Consider the following 19,909-nt stretch of genomic DNA (forward strand, 5'->3'; position numbering starts at 1 on the left):
CAAGTTCCAATAAGTGCAAGGCATCCATGAGAAAAAAGCCGTTAAAAAAGTAAGTTTTTTTCAAATCCTTTTAAGTCTAACCGTTTCACATTACAAATTTTCACAAGTCCATTCCGGCCAATCACAGAGCGTAATTTTTTCAACATGGCGTCAGTCTTGGTGAGAATTTCGAGGCTGTGGTGTGTGCTCCCAGTGTTTTATAACGAATATGAATGAAAATGTTGAGGAAATTGTGATTGTGGACCCTGAAATAAATAAATAAATAAATAAATAAAAGGAACAGATTGAAGAGTGTAGCAAAAAAACGACAGAAAACTATGGCAAAGTAAGTTTAAAACCCCTTTTTTTCCAACCCACGTGTCAATCACAAAGCATTTTTGTAATAAACACAGGGCCGTATCGGGTAGAATATATAATACGGTAGGTAGGTACTTTTCTACCGATAAATGTTGGTTGACTAACTTCATTGTATTTAATAGAATATAGACTATATTAGTCTTACTGAGTCTGGCCCATGATATTAGTATTTTTCAAACAACTATAAGTCCTTATGACTCATATCAAAACAGCATAAGTCTTGTATGGGCATATCAAACTGCTATAAGTCCAAACTGTTTATTAACTTTTACGCCTTTCTATGAGTGTTATAATGGATTTGTTTATTAAAATACATTCTTAAGGTCTCAAGTCAACTGATTAAATCACGGGGCAAGTTCTATGACCATTAAATAATAGAGAAAACAAAAACCTCCATTTCCCAAATTTTGCGTGGACGTGACATATGGCAGTTTGATATTCATCCACTCATTTATTATCATAGGTAGGTACATCGCATTTTAGATAATACTTACTTAATAGAAATAAATTTTCTCCGGACTTAACAAGAGATAAGTAGGTACTAAACAAGTTAAGTACTAGTGTGAGTGTGTGTGTTTATTGTTATGCCTCTTTTCTGGTGTTTTCTGAAAGGTCATTGAACAAAATTAAGCTAGTTCTAGTAAAATTTTCTATAGATTCAAACTTATAGGCACCTCAAATACTTCGTTAACGTAATTTTTGTGATCAAAACTTTGTTGAATCTAGCCCTTTTTTAAAAAAAAAAGAAATAGCGAATTCTATAAATAAATCTTAATAACCTAGAATATAATATTATCTTGAAGCGATAGACATCAAAATATGTCAAATTCGAAGAGATTTTTTTTAGGGGTTCCTCCTATACTAGTCAAGGGGGGATGAAATATTTTTTACCGTTGTTTGGATGATGTGGGGTATCGTTGAATAGGTCTTTAAAAATATTATAGGTATACTCAAACCATTTTTGTCTCAGTCAGTCAGTTAACGAAATATTAAGCTTCAAGGTGCTAATTTTTATTAGACTCAAGTGTCCCCCCCGTCCCCCTGTGGGCTAAATGGTAGGTCCAAAAAATATGAAAAAACTCACAGATGTAGCACATATGATGAAATTAAAAGGAAAACTATCACAGGTAAGAAGACTTTACAAGTTTACGAGTAAGTAATAGTCGTAGTAGTGTGAATACAAACTTACATTTAAAGTTGCAGAATTGACAATGACGTATGTTGGATGTGCCCGTAAAATGGCAATAGGCCCGCCCCCTATTACATTGGGACTAACATACACTCTGGCGAAAAGTGGGTGCAGCAATGCACCTCTGCCTACCCCGCAAGGGAGAACATTAGTACAAGGCATGAGTGTGTGTGTGTGTGTGTGTGTGTGTGCATGCTTCGAATGTACCTATACAAGGAACATGTCTCGTAGACTGCCGCTCTTGAAAATACCTACAATAATAAGTAATGTAATACCAAACATAATCGCAAAATCTGATCTCATTCCGCTGACTGGTTGCGAGGCCTTTATACTTCGATGGTTTTTACCAAAGAACAACGCGGACTCGGTTATAGGTACAAATACATCCGATTCGTCGAACTCGTGATGATTTCAAAAGGTTATTTATATTATTTAACTTTTTATGAAAGGATTAATGATAAAAAATACTTATTCTACGAACTGAACACTATAAGGGTTGCCATGTTAAAAAATAAAAAATAACATATTCGCATATAGCAACATATTATTTTACCTTTTAAATTTATCTATGGTTTTACTGTGTTGCCAGTATAAGTAGTCTACTTATCCCTATTTAAGTATGATTGTTTTTATCCTATAGATGATTTATTTAAGATGAAGTTGAGGAGAGCAATAGCTTTCCTTGATATAAAATACGTAAAGCAGTGCCTGTGTTCGGATAACATACTTATTACAAACGGTATACAATTTCATATTTTATAGTAAACTCGAAAAAGTCCCTGAAAATTGTAACTTTTGTATTTTTTTCACGCAACATGGTATCACATGCGCGGAGCAGCGGCGCGCGGCAGCCGGCGCGGCTGTAGTTTCGGATTGATTGACACGATCGAGAGCGGTAACATCGAGGAGAGGTCGTGGAGGATTTTACCATCTCGCCACCAGCCGTTCGCCAAATTACACCATGGCTGATACCGAAAAGGCGCCGCAGCCGCAGCAGCCCCAACAGCCGCAGCAAGAACAACAAGAGGCGTCGCCAACCCAACCCAAGGCGGCCGCCAAACAAAAGCAGGTCATCGGTAAGCATGCTACCGCCATCTTAGTTTTGTTGCCCCGGCATTTTTAGCAAAAGCACATGGTATCAATTTCTTTTTGTGACTCAATATTCCTTAAAATTAATCCTCTACCCTGTACGTAATGAATGCATACATTTTTTAAAATATGTGTCCGTCCTTCGTGATAATAGTTGTCCTAGATGAAGCAGTTATTGATCGCCCGCCTCTAGCTAGTTAGGTATGTGTTGACCTCGGCGGCCCCTCGCGGAGCATCCAATTCATGCGCTGACTGCAAAATCAATACTTCTGCGAAGGCGTCCTGCAGGCGCGTGCAGTTTGTCTCTTTCTGATGCATCCGTGCGACAATATAAACAATAATGTAGTTCATATCACATACTGCGCTCCTCTCTTCTTACTGCTAACCGCGTCGATACGCAATAAGTACTTACGCCCACATCTATCTTGTTTGATTTCGTACATCAGGCTACAATATCATGATAAATTATCTTTAGATAAAGTAACAGATATTGACAATGCCTTTTAAAGGTACCCATGTCATAGGATACCCTCATCATTCATAAGCATCGGACAGTAATCATTGACCCTCTAACAGCCCTAATTAAATAAATACTTAGAGACTGTTCACATTAGAGACAGACAGCAATACCAAGTACCTATTCTAAATAATGTACCTATTTAACCATTTCAGTCAACTCTGCTAGATTGAATTCTGAAAGAAAATCATTTCTTTTTAGTCATTTGGTTTGCCTTTATAACAGCAGATCCATAAAATGTAAGGTGCTGTAAAGCACTTTGACCTATAATGTATGTCTCATGAAGTTTCTATGTCCTATCTCACTGGATTTGCTGACAAAGACTCAAGGTCCTCAATATTGAGTAGCTAAGAGTCGAGATCCTTTATTACTTAATAGCCGCTCAGTGCCAGCATGCACTGGTACATAGATAGTTCGTGCCTAGTAACAAATACATGCAGTCCTCTTAGGTGTAGAAAAATCATTATAACATAACTAATAGTTTTTCTTATTTATTCCAGCTGAGAAAGTTTCGGGCACAGTGAAGTGGTTCAACGTTAAAAGCGGATATGGTTTCATCAACAGGTAAATAAATGTTATACAAATATTTTATCAATTCTCTCATGTTGGTGACAAACACCAGAGCTAGCCTTTAGCATGTCACTGCATTGGATTAGGTAGTCTGACTAGCCCCAATTGCGGACTGACTGAGGTCAGCAACAGATGTGTAGAGTGTGTCTTTTCATTTAAGACATTGTTTATGTTCAGCAAGCCTGTCTCAGTATTATTATAAGTAAAAATATATTATATGTTTAGATTAAAAAGCTTATTCATATTAATAATTGTACAGGAACGATACCAAGGAGGATGTGTTTGTCCATCAAACTGCCATCGCCCGAAACAACCCTCGCAAGGCCGTGCGCTCCGTGGGGGACGGAGAGGAGGTCGAGTTTGCTGTAGTCGCTGGAGAGAAGGGCTATGAGGCGGCCGGAGTTACTGGGCCTGGGGGGGAGCCGGTTAAGGGCTCGCCCTACGCAGCCGACAAACGCCGGGGCTTGTACCGCCAGTTCTACCCGCGTCAAGGCGGCGGTCGTGGTGGTGAAGGCGCTCCACGCAGAGGCGGCATGCCACGTGGCCCGCGTGGCCCGCCCCCGCCCACCGAGGGGGGCGCGCAGGGAGACGAGGGGCAGGAGGGAGCCGGAGCCCCGCCGCAGCGCAGCTACTTCCGCCGGAACTTCCGCGGCGGACGTGGCCGTGGCGGCGGCCCCGGCCCGATGAACCGCGGCGGCGGAGGCGGAGGATACCGCCGCATGCGCCCGCGCAACAACTACCAGGGGCAGCAGGCGCCGGGCGCGGGGGCCGCCCCCGCCGGCGCCCCGGCCGCGCCGCGCCAGAACGGACAGGAGGGCGAGGCCCCGGCCGCCGCCTCCTCGCCGCAGCAGGCTAAGGCCAAGACCGCCAAGCCTGCAGGTACTACCATCGAGACCACCACCAATGAGAGCCAGGCCTAAACACCCGCGGCACAGCCCCATAAGTAGTGCTTTGATGTTCTAGCTGTGCTGCTCTCTCATACATGTTTAATGTCTTGTCTGTTCATCTACGAGTGTTTAAAATAAAGTTTGTTCCACATGATGAGATATAATCCGTCATTCTATGTGTATTTTAACAGCTATTAATTTCCTGGAGGCTTGATGCCCACATAGTGTAAGACAATTGCATGATTTTTTAATAATATTGTAACATAATCTTAAAAGAAAATGATGCAATTGAAGAATCTGAATTTTCCGAAGCGGGTAAAATTGGAATTATTATTATGGTATCAGTGTCACGGATCAAAATGTGATTATTTTATTATGATAATAAATAACAATTATATTATTTTAAACTATTTTAGAAGTTTGGTATTACAGTATTTGGTTTTAATTACATTTTGTGCAATTATGATTGTGTTGTGAAGTGATACACATGTTCCAAATCCCCAAATCATGTATTTTTTAAAGTGAGAGTTATTTATTTTATTAAAATTCTTTTTGCATGTTTTTAACCAAAAGTGTTGATTTGTTTAGAATGAATTAAATTATTTGTGTATTTTCGTAAACACTCTGGGAAACATAATAAACATCTTTTTACCTGTGCGAACTTTGTTTTATTTACTTAGCTAGCGAAAGGACATTAGGCTAGGCTTTGGAGGAAAATAGAAATAAATAAGTATAATAAATGAGTCGCCTACCTACATAGGCTATAGGTAATATTAGATCTATGGGTAATATTGATAAATAATGGTGCAGTCGATGATACTAGACGAGTTATGTGTAGGCAGGATCTGATACGTAGAGGAAAGCCGAGGATTGAACTACATAAATTTAATGATACGATTCGGAAGTAGTATGTAGGTAGTAATAAGTAGTTATAATGATACTTATTTATACAGAAGTTGTATAATTTCGTAAATATGCGTCTGTGGCGACATCTATTTTCTCACCAAGGAAGCAAGACGTAATCTCCAATCCAATATTATACTAACACAAAGAAATAACAGTCGCTATGTACAGATGGCGGTGAGTAGCTCAGTCGGGTAAGCGCCCGCTTCTCAATCAAGAGATGCGGGTTCGAATCCCGGCGCTGACATGTACCAATGAGTTCTTTTAACTTAAGTACAATGTATACCATCGCTCTTACGGTGAAGGAAAACATCGTGAGGAAACCTGCATATCTAGATTTAGCACATCAATCTAGATATGTGAACCCACCAACCCGCAGTGGACCAGCGTGGTGGGAAATGGTCCAAGCTTAGGAAGGCAGTTTAGACCTTGGGGATATGCACAAAGGTTCCACTCGAGAGAGCCAGGTGCAGGTACTTACACCCCCACAGAGAATAGAATAGAATAGAATAGTACAGATGGCACTACACGCATTATTATATATCAAAACGAACTTTTATTAGTTAAAGCGTTTTTGAGTTGTTTTGTGAACATAATATTATGACCAATTTATGTACTTATCACTGACTCCCAGTATACGTATGAACACCCATGAAAATGCAAGCAAGTTCACATAAACGGAAAAGCAAAATCAATGCAAGACAAGCTACATGGCGAAAACCACACATTGCGTTGACAGCTTGTGGCGATAGGCTGAGCCTATGTACAAAGGCAAAAAAGTTATAAATGTACCCAGAATACTAACCGCACTGAAGACAATATCACGGCGTTAAATTGGCAGGCTTTGTAATTTGTGCAACTACAGCAGTCGCAGTTGCAAAATTATAGTCAGTTAGGAAGGCGATCCTTGGTTTAGGCAGTGTCCACACCGATCGATGGTAAGGAGAAATTACTTCTAAAAATAGTTAAGTCAAAACAAAGTCTCGGAGCTTACCCTAAGTAAACAAACCTCTCTCCAGTGAATAACTGATTTAATTAAATAGTTGTTTTTGTAAATATAACTAAAATGGGCAGTAAATACAGGGTAGAATTTTATGAGTGATCGACACGAAGACAGGTTAATCTTAACATTATTTTTTGTAGATATGTTAAAAATTTACGTTATAAATATATATTACGACACATTTCTCAAAGAATTTGGCTATGAGTAAATTCACATGGCTTCGATTTGATCACTTGTACAATTCTATAATGTTAAATTAAACAACGATTCTGTACAAAAATCTCAAATAGAGATTATTTTTCATATATTTTTATAAATTTAATAATAACTTGTTTCACTAATTCTCGGTTGAATACATACATCTCTCTGAAATATTAAAAGCTCTGTACTAAGTGTTTAACTCTAGTTATATTGCTTTTTATTTCATTTCACAGTAGTAAGCATTTTATCGGTTGATATAGGAATATTCAGTAAAGATTTGCGTTTCTCATAAAAAGTTTATTTACATAACATAAATAGTAACTGACAAGTTATTATAGGTAGGTAGATAGAAATAAAAACTCGGTAGCCGGTATGTGACAAATGGAAAGTTGATGGGATAGATGGCGTGACGGTCGCGGGGCGGCGCGGGCGCAGGCGCGCCACTCATTCCTCGACTCACATACTTCTCACTAGCAATTTATGTCAACGTGCTAACCGAGACACGACTAACATCATAAAACTAAACAATAAAATATCTACTAAAATAATAAAAAAAATGTTTTACAATTTAAAGATAGGTAGGTACATCATAATATTTCCAAAGAAATGTACTCTATCCCTGACATGTAACATTAGAAAAAATATACGCACTATCCCAGGGCGTGAGGGGCGGCCGCTCTCCACGCCTTGCTTCAACATTTACTTGGTTTTTTTTATCTTTTTGAAATTGATATTATCAGTTTTATCCACTGCCTATGCCTAAATCAATAAAAACAAAGTGATATATTAGATATAATAAACTCTTTAAACCTTTTTCATTGAACGATGTGATCTGCCTGGCCCAGCAACAGTCACGCCTAAAATAATGATTCAATTAAATCAAATGTTTCAAAAATGTATGACTTAGGAACTATGGACAAATTTTTAAGTTTGTATAAAATATACATTGGATGCAGTCCAGCCACACTTATTTTGAGACAACTTTTTTGCTACAAAATTTAAAGGAGCGCCCAGTTTGTAAAGAAATAAATAACATTGTTACCAACCTTCGGTTAAAATGTAACAATTCGGAAAATAAATTACAACGTTTATATCATCGTATAAGCGTTCATAATCAGAATACATCTAATTCTCTTATAATTAATTATATTTATTTCTAACTGACTGGCGTGTCATTTAAATTTTAGTAGCATTCCACCATGCCGGTTCAATCAATAAACAAAGACAATCAATCGTTTGGATCCTAAATACTACATTTTTCAAATAATCATCAATAGTACAGCGATTGGACGGGCCAGCGCAAAAAACACCATTCAACGCCTAACTTTCGCATCCAAGTACGCACTATATCCGTATTTATAATTAATTAATCAAATATTTATAAAGACGGTGAAAACCATTAGGGTTAAATCATTATGATACAGAGAATTTTATACAACATCAACTTAATTTGTAAATTTTACCGTGGAGCCAATCAGTTTCGATAGGCACCATCATAATTTGGTGTTTTGACAATTATTGACTTCCCGAAGTGAGCAATCCAAACAAACTTGAATAACATTGGGCAGACTAGTGTGGGTGAGGCGAGAGGCGCGCCGCCGCAGCCGTCCTCACTCAAACTCTTACTGGTTCCTCATCATTACTATTTCACTGAACCTAAATATCCCCAACTCGTCCACTATTGAACGACATTGGGAATAAATAGATGTGAATTTGTTTTAAGGCTCTTGACGACTCTTAATATAACGATAATATTGGTGTTTGTTTTGCATATATTATTGTAACAGTTAACTCTAGAGGCGAGGCCTGTCGCGCTCCTCATCGGCTTCAGTATGTATCATATAGCCAAAGCGATTCAGGAATTCAACTGACATTATTAATTTACACTATTTCAGAAAACATCTGACAATATTATTATAATAATTATGGATCATATCACCTTAAACTGTCAAAAAAATATTCTCTGTAACATTAATTAATCAGTATAAACATTATTTATGTAATAAGCTTTATAAAATTACATTTCATCTATGATTGCTTGTTGTTTATGGAAGCTAAAGTTACCGTCCGCGCACCGGGAATGAAACACCTTCAATAAATAGTTTTACCGTATATAAATAATGCTAAAATTATCATCGTATATATGAGAGAACCAAAGTAAAATTTTGTGATTTTCTTTGTGAAACAAACGAGTTCAATCAACAAATTTCACCATCAAACAATAAGAACTTAATAATAAAAAATACAAGAGGATAAAATATATAAATAGGCATCAGTATCATAAAAAGCTAAAAGATAAAATTGAAAGGACCTTTAAAAACATTTAAAATTGAAAGATAGCAAGTAACTATTCACGAAAAAGTACTCTTTAAAAGTAAAATAACAAAGTTTGCAAATTCAGAATCTCGATAAAAACTATATCGCATAAAAAATATCATACAACTTTACTTTTTCATGGTTTCGTTATGTTTTAAATGTATGTATTAATATAATAGTATTCATATATCTACGTTTCCGTGTATGATGACTCTAATGTATAAAAATATAGAAGACGTAAGAGTGAGGTTGTGGCGCGAGGGCCGCCGGCGCCGCGCCGCGGGGCAGGCGGGGGGCGCCGAGGGGCGGGCGGGGGGCGCGTCAGTCCTCGCTGCACGAGTCCTCGTTGTCCGCCTCCTTGATGTTGGTGAAGAACGACGTCAGCGCCTTCAGCATCACGCCTGCAACACACACGCACACACTATTACACCTACATACACAGCAGCGAAATTCGACGTAGTCGCATCGGGAGTTTAATTGTTACTGTTAGGGTTTCAAGTTTAATAATAAAAGTAACCATTCAATGCAAATGTTCAAAATTACCTTTTCCTTCTGGCTCCGTTTCAGACATCTCCCACGCAGTGAATCCTTCCACTGTTATTAAATATTGGTCGTGCAAACACTGGAATATCTCCAACGTGAGACCTAAAAAATATAAATGCATTAGAAACTATCAAAATTGAGAATACAAACATCGATATACGAAAGCGACATCAAGAACATTGACAACAAACTGGGGGCAATAAAAGTCTTGAAAAATTTTCCAATACTTTATTTCGTCAAAATTCTAAATCCGAAAATTAAAAAAGGAAAAAAAAGGGGGAAACTAAAAATGAAAAACCCTAACTCCCTAACCAGGCCTAACTATAGAGGTGTAAAAATGATACATTACCTTGGGGGTGTTCTAGTCTATGTATTAATTGCTGAATGCCGATGAGGCAGTTGGACTCCCGCGCCGGCCTCGAGTCGCCGAAGTCGTTGATGAGTCCCGAGTACTTGTTCATGCGGTCCTGGTTGAAGTGCGGCTCGGCGCGACCCTCGGGGCCAAACAACGCGTGCTCGCAAATCGCCTGAATTAGCGACCTCATGAACCAGTCAGAGTTAGAGGAATTACCTACGTTGTCCTGAAAAGGTCCGGATGTTGAAATACAGAGTATGCAGTGTAATCGACGAGCGCACGCCTTTGGTAATTGTAATCATTATGGCATGTAGTGACTGGAACATTTACTTGTTACATTTCAATGGCTACGCTGTTTTTGCTGACGCTTGTGTCTATGCGAACATTCTAAAGCCATTGGTTAGAATGTTGTTAGTTATTATATTGAAATGCTTGAGGAAATGCTCTAGTTTGTACCTACCTTGACTCTTCTCAACGATAGGTTCAACTAATATCATACAATTGTTAGTACATTTTCATTTTTTTCAGTGGTAAATAAGGTGCAAATTTTGTCAGGGATCGAACCGCATGAATGGCAATGAAAACGACATCTTGATCAATAACTATATCTTATGAAAAAAAAAAAAAAACCTTACCGTAAATTAAATATAATGTGATATTGGTCAAGATTTCGGGTTCATTGACGTTTTTGCGAGTCAATCCATGATAAAATTCACGCTTTATAAAATATATTTATCATTCAATAAACAACCGACAAGGTCTACAAATGCATATGGAATAGAAAATAATAGTTTCCAATCATAAAAGTAGATGTTATATTTTTGAAACTACAAAATATCTTCATACCAAATTATACCATTGAAAGGTTAACCACATAACACAGATTCTGTACTAACGCACTCTAAGGCGCTGTAATTTACTACTAATTAGCCAGATCATTACAACATAACTTGAATTAATATCGCAAATAATTTTGTCACCATATAAATTCACCACATGGAAAAATATATGAACAAATCCATAAAATTTTAGCCAATTCTAGACAAAATTATTCGTGATAACGTTATTTCAGTATGTTATTATTCAGAGATTTGAAATAAAAGAAATACACCACCACCCACAAAACGTTCGCAGTTATAATAGTTAGTATGGATTAGTTCACATTAGTTAGTTAGGTTTTGGCGCTGGCTCAGGCCTCACAGTAAGTTAGGATGGTCTATGGCAGTCGCCATAGCCGAAATCGGTCGGAAGGTCATCATCATCATCATGGATGAGTAGAACATAAGGATGGATTGAGTGCCGGCCATGATGCCGCTAACTATTCTACAAACTAGAAGATTCCTGCTACTTGGTAAAATGGTTACTCGAAAAAATGATCGACACTCTCTTTAATCGTAGTTATTGAACTATACCTACTACTAATGATTATTAATTATGTGGGTAGGGAAAAAATAATAAATTCTCATCTCATACACAGAATATAATTATATTATGATTATATGAATATAGACGTATATTATATTGGGGGTACACAACATTGATTACATTTGTTACATTATATACGTTTACGATCATAAAATACGTAGCTTCGTCTGTTAAGAACGCAGAAATAAACATGGTTTGGAAACACCCTCATTACATAATGGGTATATGTGAACATTACTTCGTTTCTATGGCACATGGGACACCCTACATAAGAGTGTAGATCAAGATTCTTTAAAACTTGAGATATGTTAGAACGATTTATGCCGGTCAGGGGCGCCCCTATATTATAGCCCTTGGCCATGAGCTGAAAGTTAATAAAAAAGTGTCACAGAATGCACTATTTGGAAAATTTTAAGAAAGGGTATGGCGTGATCTTTGTGGATCTGAATTGAGATTGATGGGAATACTGAAACATACTACTTGTAACACTATTCTCATTGCCATTTTCCATGGGCAATTCCCTTGTCTGACTTTTATTTGCTATAAATAACGCATTTTTATTAGCAATGGAAATAGTGAGACCCATCCTTTTAATTAAATTATGAATCAATGTCATGTTTTCAAGTTAGAGTTAGTAGGGTTTTTATTAAGAAAATTTAAGCGCATCTTAACTTGACCACTTATTTTAGCACTCTAACATAGGTGAAACATGATAGGTTACGAGCCGTATCGCCGTTTTTGAATGAGTACACTACATATAAATGCCAAAATTTGATAACCTCGGGACCATTTGGGAGTTCAAACAAGTGATCAGTTGAAGAATGTGCTTTAAGCATGCACGCGTCTGCCGCGACGTGGGGACACGTACCTTGACCCAGCCGCGTATGCACTCGCAGTTCTCGTCGTTGTTCATGAGCTGCAGCAGCTTGGCCTGCGCATCAGCCGGCGACAGCGCGCGCGCCTCGTCCGCCGCCTCCGCGCCCGCGAGGAACTCCAGCTTGTTCTCTTCTAGGAACTTCTCAGCCTGCAAACAGGATGCAGAAGTTATTAAAAATGTGTCAACCATTTTGGTGCTATTCTAAAGAGTTTCTCAGCTCAAAATCAAATGCCATGATGCTGAGCCATGTTGGTCGGACATAGGGTATGAACAAATTAACTGTGAGTTCGATTCAACCTACAAGCTCTCAGTATATATGAAAGAAGTTAGGTTTCTTTGCAGTATTTATCCCAGTATGTATCCCTGCTCCTAGAACAGAACACAATCTTAATTACCTGATCCTCCTTCATCCAGTCTTTTAGTTGCTGCTCCGACTCGACCCACTTGGTCTTGACGAAGGTGGGCCCCATGCTGTCCTTCAGCTGGCGTAGGATCGCCTTCAGCAGCAGGTGGCCGTGGTCCACGCTCACGATGGGGCCGCTGAGCCTCAGCACTTGCGCTAGTGTTATGTGCTGAAACATACATGCATGTTAATATTACACTCTATTATTTGATCAAAATTTTATTCATCACATGAGATATTGTAAAATATCCAACTTACCTTCTTCTCAATTTGGGGCACGAAAAACATTCCTAAATATTCATACAACATAGGGATATCTATGTATAGATCTGGGGCAAATTCAATGATCTCTTTGAAACCAGCCAAAAAGTTGTCAGCCGAAATTGTTCCGGTTGAAACTAGGTGTAACAGTGATTTCGTGATTGCGGCTATGTCCTTGGCAGACCTGAAATTAAATAATATAGTCAAGTTCAAACGAATAGTCCAAGATCGAAACTTGCTTGAATAAATAAGTACATCTCATTGTAATTTAAATATCGATATCGACCTACAGATAAACCTTGCATAGAGGGTTTCTCATTGAGATGGTAATAGCACAGACAGACTTCTGACGGCAGCATCCTGTTCAATTGTAATCGGCGCTTTGAGAGCATGTATAATTAAGTAGGGTGGCATAAGAACGTTTTTCAAACATGGGTGTTTTGTTATACACGGGCAAATCTTAGCGAACCATTCCCACCACGCTGCCTAATACACAAGTAGTTTGTCCAGACACTCACTTCTCAAGCGCAATGTTGAGTATCTCTCCGACCACGCCGGCGTGGTACTGCGCGGGGAACAGCTGCTTCACGTCGTGCACCATCTCCTCGCTGTCCGAGTTGATGAGCGCCAGGCCCACCATGGACTTGACGGAGTTCTTCTTGTTGTCGGGCAGCGGCTCCTGCGGCGTGGGGGGCGGCGGCGCGGGCGCGGCGGGGGCGGGCGCCGGCGGCGCGGGCGCGGGGGCGGTGCGCGTGCCCGAGTTGGACCGCGGGATGCCCATCGAGCCCGACCGGCTGTTTCCGCCGGACGCTGCACAAATGACACTTTCGTTAGATACTTGGAAACATGTAAAAAGTTGGAAATGTGACTTGTGGGTCTGCGTGAAGTATGTTTGGATTTATTCATGTGTACTGGTGTGAAAAATTATTTATCAACTGGTAAATACAGGCTAGACTGGGGAACAGGCCTCGTTATAACCGATATTCTAATTTTGTTAGGTTAGTAACAAACTATATCACAAACATGTTAGTATCATTACGTAAGAATAAAGTAAAAGATAACTTACAGAAGTCATTCCGTGAGCTAAATGTGGACCTCTCTATAGATGCCCCCTTTGGTGAAGAGATGTCCTTCAGTCCTAGGAAGGAACCAGTAGAAATAATTAACGTAACAACCAATTATTCAGAATAAATATACAAAAAACCGACTTGTTCAGAGTAGTAACTTACCATGTAGAGAAGTAGGGTCTGTGGAGCTTTCAGCCAAGAGACCGTATTTATTATTTGTGGTGGTTGTGGGCAATCCAATATGAGAATTACTGGAGGCCTGGGCAGTAGTGCTCTTACTGCCTGAGCCACAATTCCACCCTGTGTTCGTAGGAGCTAATTTGATAGTGCTAAGATTCTGGAACAAAAACCATATACCATTATAACACTGTCTTTCTAATGAATGAGTTATCTATGTGTGAGGCCCCATTGGTGTAGCGTAATGTCGTCCCAAAGGAACAGTCCTAAAAAAATACGTCCAGTCCTTTGGAACGAGACGCAAAGCACCAATCGGGCCTCACCCTGTAAACAAATGAGCACACATACCTTATTATTACTAATGCTACCAGCCTTAAGTTTAGTAGTGTCTACAGAGTAATTAGTGGGCCGGGAGGCGGTGGTCTTCCAGTTGTTGGCGTCGAAGTTGTTGCCGCCCTGCCCGCGCCGGTTGTCGCCGCCACGCTTGCCGCGCCCGCCGTCGTCGCGCCGGAACCCGCCCGACATCGGCGCAGAGTTCATCAACTGTTACACAATACACAATCATTAATACTTGGTACTGCAATGAAGTAACATATGGTGTAGTAGAAAAGTAAACATAACAATCAACAAATAATTGTTAACAAAATTTAATTGGTTCATATCTTTCAGAATCACTCAATTTCACGCACACCTTCCGAAAAACACACGACTAGGTCACTTACCTCAATTTGCCGCTGATGCTGCTCAGCCTCCTTCTGGATCTGATCCATCATCTTGGGCTGCGAGTCCACCACGCTCTTGATGAGCCAGCGGCGGCGGCGCAGCTCGATCACGTCTTGCAGCATGAAGCGCACTCGGCTGCTGATCTTGTTGGACTTGCGCTCCACGATGTCCTGCATCTTCTTGAACACGGCATCGAGCTGCTCGCGAACCTAGACACAGAATGGTGTAGTGGTTAGTGACCGTGCAGCTGCTATGCCGAAGGTAGGGTAGGCAGATATTTAAATAGAGATATTTGTACTCGGGCATTGTCTATTATCTATGTATGTAGATATATCAGCTACCCATATAACAGGCCTAGTTTGCGGTTGGATGTCCGTGTGTGAGAATGTCGTATTATAATTACCTCGCCCTCAACCTGCTCGCCGATGGTGGTGAGCAGCTTGCACAGACACTCCAGCTTCTCTTCCTCGAGCTTGTCGATCAGGTGGTTCATGCAGAACACCATGATCTTGGACGTGAGCATCTTCAGTTTGTACAGCTCGCCTGGAACAAACAACGGTCGCTCGGTTAATCATGGTCGTAGGTAAAAGTGGGATACCCAGTAAAATTGCACATGTTGTTGCGTTATACAACTTGTAAAATATGTGTGTATTCGGACCATAATCAATTTGGAATAGTGCAAATTTTTTTGTAGTTACGTAACGAATTATCGTATCAGACAGTATAGAACGCTGAGCTTAAGCTTGAGCCAATATAATATGCTAAGTCACGGCAAGAAATTTAGACAAAGAAGTTTAGTTGAGTAAAGCCAATTCAGAAGAGTGCTCACAGAAGCAAAGGTCGCAAACAGAAATCCTTTCGCTTTTGCATAGAATAACAAGTGAATAATGAATAGCACGCAGCAATTTATGCTATCAATATAAACACGCTCATTATCTTTCAAAGGGGCCACGGGGATAACTTGGAATCGTGTTCATTAATTAGTCAGATATGAGACAAATAGGAACATTATTATTATACTTGTGTGTACATGGTGGACATGTGCAAGACATACAATGTACGGTACCATATGTCTTGGTATGCATTGACTACACCACTTAAATTTTGTGGGAACACCAAAACACTAAACTATAGTTAAGTAATTCTGACGAAAAACGTTTTTAATACACGTCTCTCTTTTTACATAACACAAATCAATCAATTTAATTTAGCCTTATGTGATAAACAGTGCAATATTCGCCAGGCAGCTTTGCCAACTTGTCTTGGTGCAACCATTGCGACAAGTTGGACAAACGAGTATTTGGTTATGTAATCGTTATCTTTATAAAACGCAAGCATAATTATTAATGTATTTAGATAGATTTAACATACCTAAGCTTTAGTAACATGACATGGCATCTTATCTAAAATTACATTCTAACTGGACACATCAACGCAAATAGAAAGTAATGTACAAATAACTAGTTTTGATGATGATGCAAATTTATAGGTCATTAATCTACATTTATTACTAATGAGCAAAACAATTTACAATAGTTAATTTTGTTATTCATTGATTACTTTAAAATCATCATAAGACTAGTACGCCAAGCTTAGAGCGTACTGTTATTACACTCACAGTGACATTATCCCCACTTTTAGTTTCATGCAAGTAGGAGTAAAAATATTATAGGTAAATTTTCAGTAAAGCAAACAAAGTAAGATCGATGCAGAACAAAGACAAATGTGCGGCGATACAAACACAAAATAGAAAGGGACACAGAACAGAAGTGGTAAAAACGCTATCAAAGTGCATAGTGGTGGTTATATTTAGAAAGGGTTACTAACCGATAAACCGCACGTTTCCGACGGAGCGCATCCTCATGCGCCGGTTCTCCTCGTTGAGCAGCACCGCCAACTCCTTGCGTTTCGCCTGAAACGTCACAATACATTCAAACACCCATTCCATCTCTTTGACTAACGTACAACCTAGAGCTTCATATCGAAATAACGACTTACCGGGTCCGTGCATTCGCTCAGTTCCTTTTCTAGTTTGATAGCATTTTCGTCAACTTTGCCGGTGACGAACTGCTGTTGGCACTTGTTGATGATGAGCGCCCTGAAGTTGACGCACTGGTCGGGCGACGACGCGTTGTCGGCCGGCACCTGCAGACACGCTTGTTTAGTCAATAATACACTTATTTGCAGCGGTACCTAAAAGTAGCCTCTTCATGTTATGTGGCGACAGTAAAATACTATTTATGGCTCAAGTCAAGTTCGGCCGAGGATAGTGTTGTGGCGCTTGCTCAGGCCTACGATTACGTGCTAATATTGATGCAAATTCTCACCTTGAGCTTGTACAGCTTATTGCACATGGCGGCGTAGGCTTCCGAGAAGTTGGGCTCCTCGATGGCCTTCTCGAAGACGAGGTCGATGACCCGCACGAGGCGCTGCTGCGTGTTGATCTCGAGCCCCTTCACGCGGTCCATGAGCGTGTCGAACTTCTGCGGCGTCAGCTTGTTCAGGATACCACGGAACTTCTTCTCCAGGTCCTGTTAATAGGGTGATAGTAACGTATACATAACTGGCAGCTTACAAAAGGCTTTAAAAGCCACCACGTGATTCAGGAATTTAAGTTACGTAATCACATACACCAACTATGAATACGATCGATAAATGTAATTTGAGTTTACTAATAATAATAACGTAAACATACTACTTGGCACATTCTTCCCACACAGTGTCTTCTATTTACAATTTTAATAATTTGTAAATGTATCACTTGTTTTTTACCTGTGTCTTGTACTCCTCCTCGCTAATGGTGTCCTTCTTGAAGCGGGACGGCTTCCAGGCGTTCTCAGTCTCGTTGAGCTTGACGTCCTCCCGTAGGGACAGCGACACGTGGATCACCGGCTTGTGGCCGCCGTTGCCGCCCTGGTTGGGGGTCAGCTTCACGCTGCCCTTACCTAAAACGGAATTTCTGTGTTAGTAGTTGCCCAATGTGTAAGTATTATTAACGGTTTGTAAGGCCCACTGACCCAACATACCACTGGGGGCCATATTCCTCCCATCCTTCTTGATGTCCCGACCGCCGCCGGGGGGCCCCCGAGACACGTTCCCTCCCGTGTTCTTCACGAATGAGGGGAATAGCGCGTCGTTGATCGGCCTCGAGATCGGCGTGAACGGCATCGTTTCCATCTGCGAATTAGACACCGATGAGTCAGCAATCACTGCACACCTGTATGAAATGCTACGCCATGTGATATGTGACCTAATTACTTACCCTAACAACCTTCTCCATAATGGGAATATCAGGCTTGTTCTTCGATAGAGGATCATCTCTGATCTGTTTCAATAGTCCGAGATCGTAGCATCTCTTGCCAGATTTGTTCAATGGCGACCATTGATCTGTGGAAAATAGTTTATGTTAGGTGTAATCGATATATAGAGCAGACGTTCAAAGAATAAAATGCACGAGATAAATGTAATAACGAGCGTACCATCAGTGTACTTGTACTTGGGTACAAAGACAGCGGGCGCGGGGGGCGCGGCGGGCGCTGCGGGCGCGGCGGGGGCGGGCGCGGCGGCCGGCTCCTCGGGGGCCGGGGCTACTTCCGCCTCCGGCTCCTCAGTCTTCTCCTCAGAGGGAGCCTTCTCAGGAGTCACCATCTCCTCAGGGCTGCTAGCCTTCACAGGCTCATCCTTAGCATTACCATTCGCTTCTGGCTCCTTCACAATGGCATCAATATTGGCACTCTTGGCACCCTTTTTACTCATATTCTTGGAATTTTTGTTAGCCTTTTCGTTCCTATTAATATCTTCCTTGTTACTATCAGTCTTGTTGATAGTAGGGGTAGTATTGTTTCCATTGGCAGTGTCTGGATCTAAGTAAAGTTGAATCCGTTATTAGTTGGAAACACTAGTAAAAATAAGAGAAGTCAAATTCAAAAATGTTATACATACCAGTAGTTTTATTATTCAAATTGATGTCTTTCATTTTGGATTCAGGTTGATTGCTAGACCGTATACAACTAGCTATACTTTGAGTTAGCTTCACTTGGGCTTCAAAAGCGCTTGAAGCTTCCTTTGATTTCTGTCGTTCAAGTTCTGGCTTGGGAGCAGACGGCAGATCTTTGGCAACTTTCTCGATGCTGGCTGAGAGCAGCTCCGTGGCCGTGGGGGCGCTCGTCACCGGCAGCGGCTTCACAGTTTCACTCTTAGTGTCAGTGGGAGGAGCAATATCACTCTCTACGCTCACTGAGGTCTGTTTCGTTGCCGCTTGTTGCTTTATAAACTCAGTATGTTTTACTGAAGGGATTTGACTAGTTTGGGACTTTGCTACTTCTGCTATATTATTAACAACGGCTTCCACTGAATTGGGTGTGACTGTGGACAAGTATTGACAATTAACTAATTGAGACTATTAAAACACACTTTATACCTCTAAGGGCCTTCTAATGATTGAAAGCAGTAAAGTTAGCTTAAATTAAAATATTTCAGCACAAAATACCAAATAATTGGCATCACAGTTTCAATCAAATATTTGGTTAAATATTTTTTTGGAAAATATCAAATTGTTTATATTATTTCACAATATTCCTAATAAACAGTTTTTTTAAACCATACATTTTAGCACTTCATTAATAATGATAGATATTGTCTAGTATTTTTAACTGAATTACAGTCAGTAATGTTCAAAAACAAAGCCAACGAAAATCAAATTTTAACTGAATATTTATCCCATATTGGTGCTACAACTTTAGTATGCGGCCATTCCGCCTCATAAGTGTTGTTAGGGTAAGGAAAGCAGAGATACTGATATATTCTTGACTGTAAAATACTGTTGAAAGTAAAGCAGATAACTGATAAGCATGACATCATTGTTGGCAAAGTGGGTAAAGGTCAGGAAGTCGCATTTGTAATGCAGCAGTATACCTCATACAAATGCTAAATACACCGCAATGACAATGAGCTCCAATAACAGATCAGTATCTAACCAAATTTTACACCACAGATTGATTTCAGGCTCAGCTTTGTTGTAGTTACCTATCAACTATAACCTATTAA

The 19,909-nt window shown here is 40.0% G+C and overlaps 2 protein-coding genes across 8 annotated transcripts in view; one reads left to right on the plus strand and one right to left on the minus strand.

The window, feature by feature from the left end:
- The first annotated feature begins 2,392 nt into the window (after window positions 1-2,392).
- LOC105382706 (Y-box factor homolog) lies at window positions 2,393-5,266 on the plus strand. Its single transcript, XM_038121902.2, has 3 exons — window positions 2,393-2,622; window positions 3,653-3,716; window positions 3,982-5,266. Exons 1-3 carry the CDS (start codon window positions 2,508-2,510, stop codon window positions 4,640-4,642), a joined length of 840 nt encoding a protein of 279 aa, XP_037977830.1. The 5' UTR covers window positions 2,393-2,507; the 3' UTR covers window positions 4,643-5,266.
- A 1,516-nt stretch (window positions 5,267-6,782) lies between these two features.
- The window catches only part of LOC105382707 (eukaryotic translation initiation factor 4 gamma 1), a 39,500-nt gene continuing 26,373 nt past the window's right edge, over window positions 6,783-19,909 (minus strand). For 3 of the 7 annotated variants that reach the window (XM_038121909.2, XM_038121908.2, XM_038121903.2), the window contains 20 exons: window positions 18,806-19,228; window positions 18,343-18,726; window positions 18,126-18,250; window positions 17,881-18,040; window positions 17,636-17,808; window positions 17,191-17,394; window positions 16,862-17,008; window positions 16,691-16,775; window positions 15,267-15,406; window positions 14,863-15,072; window positions 14,489-14,683; window positions 14,126-14,300; window positions 13,963-14,046; window positions 13,415-13,706; window positions 12,894-13,080; window positions 12,628-12,804; window positions 12,224-12,379; window positions 9,925-10,156; window positions 9,576-9,677; window positions 6,783-9,433 (listed from right to left, as the gene is read on the minus strand). In XM_038121909.2, coding sequence (XP_037977837.2) covers window positions 9,354-9,433; window positions 9,576-9,677; window positions 9,925-10,156; window positions 12,224-12,379; window positions 12,628-12,804; window positions 12,894-13,080; window positions 13,415-13,706; window positions 13,963-14,046; window positions 14,126-14,300; window positions 14,489-14,683; window positions 14,863-15,072; window positions 15,267-15,406; window positions 16,691-16,775; window positions 16,862-17,008; window positions 17,191-17,394; window positions 17,636-17,808; window positions 17,881-18,040; window positions 18,126-18,250; window positions 18,343-18,726; window positions 18,806-19,228 — 3,731 coding nt within the window. In that variant the 3' untranslated portion in view covers window positions 6,783-9,353. Of the gene's footprint in view, window positions 9,434-9,575; window positions 9,678-9,924; window positions 10,157-11,395; window positions 11,720-12,223; window positions 12,380-12,627; window positions 12,805-12,893; window positions 13,081-13,414; window positions 13,707-13,962; window positions 14,047-14,125; window positions 14,301-14,488; window positions 14,684-14,862; window positions 15,073-15,266; window positions 15,407-16,690; window positions 16,776-16,861; window positions 17,009-17,190; window positions 17,395-17,635; window positions 17,809-17,880; window positions 18,041-18,125; window positions 18,251-18,342; window positions 18,727-18,805; window positions 19,229-19,909 lie in introns of those variants that run through there. The other 4 variants (XM_038121905.2, XM_038121906.2, XM_038121904.2 and 1 more) reach the window with 4 other exon arrangements.

This window comes from Plutella xylostella, chromosome Z (genome assembly GCF_932276165.1).
Source record: "Plutella xylostella chromosome Z, ilPluXylo3.1, whole genome shotgun sequence".
In the NCBI taxonomy this organism is placed as follows: domain Eukaryota; kingdom Metazoa; phylum Arthropoda; class Insecta; order Lepidoptera; family Plutellidae; genus Plutella; species Plutella xylostella.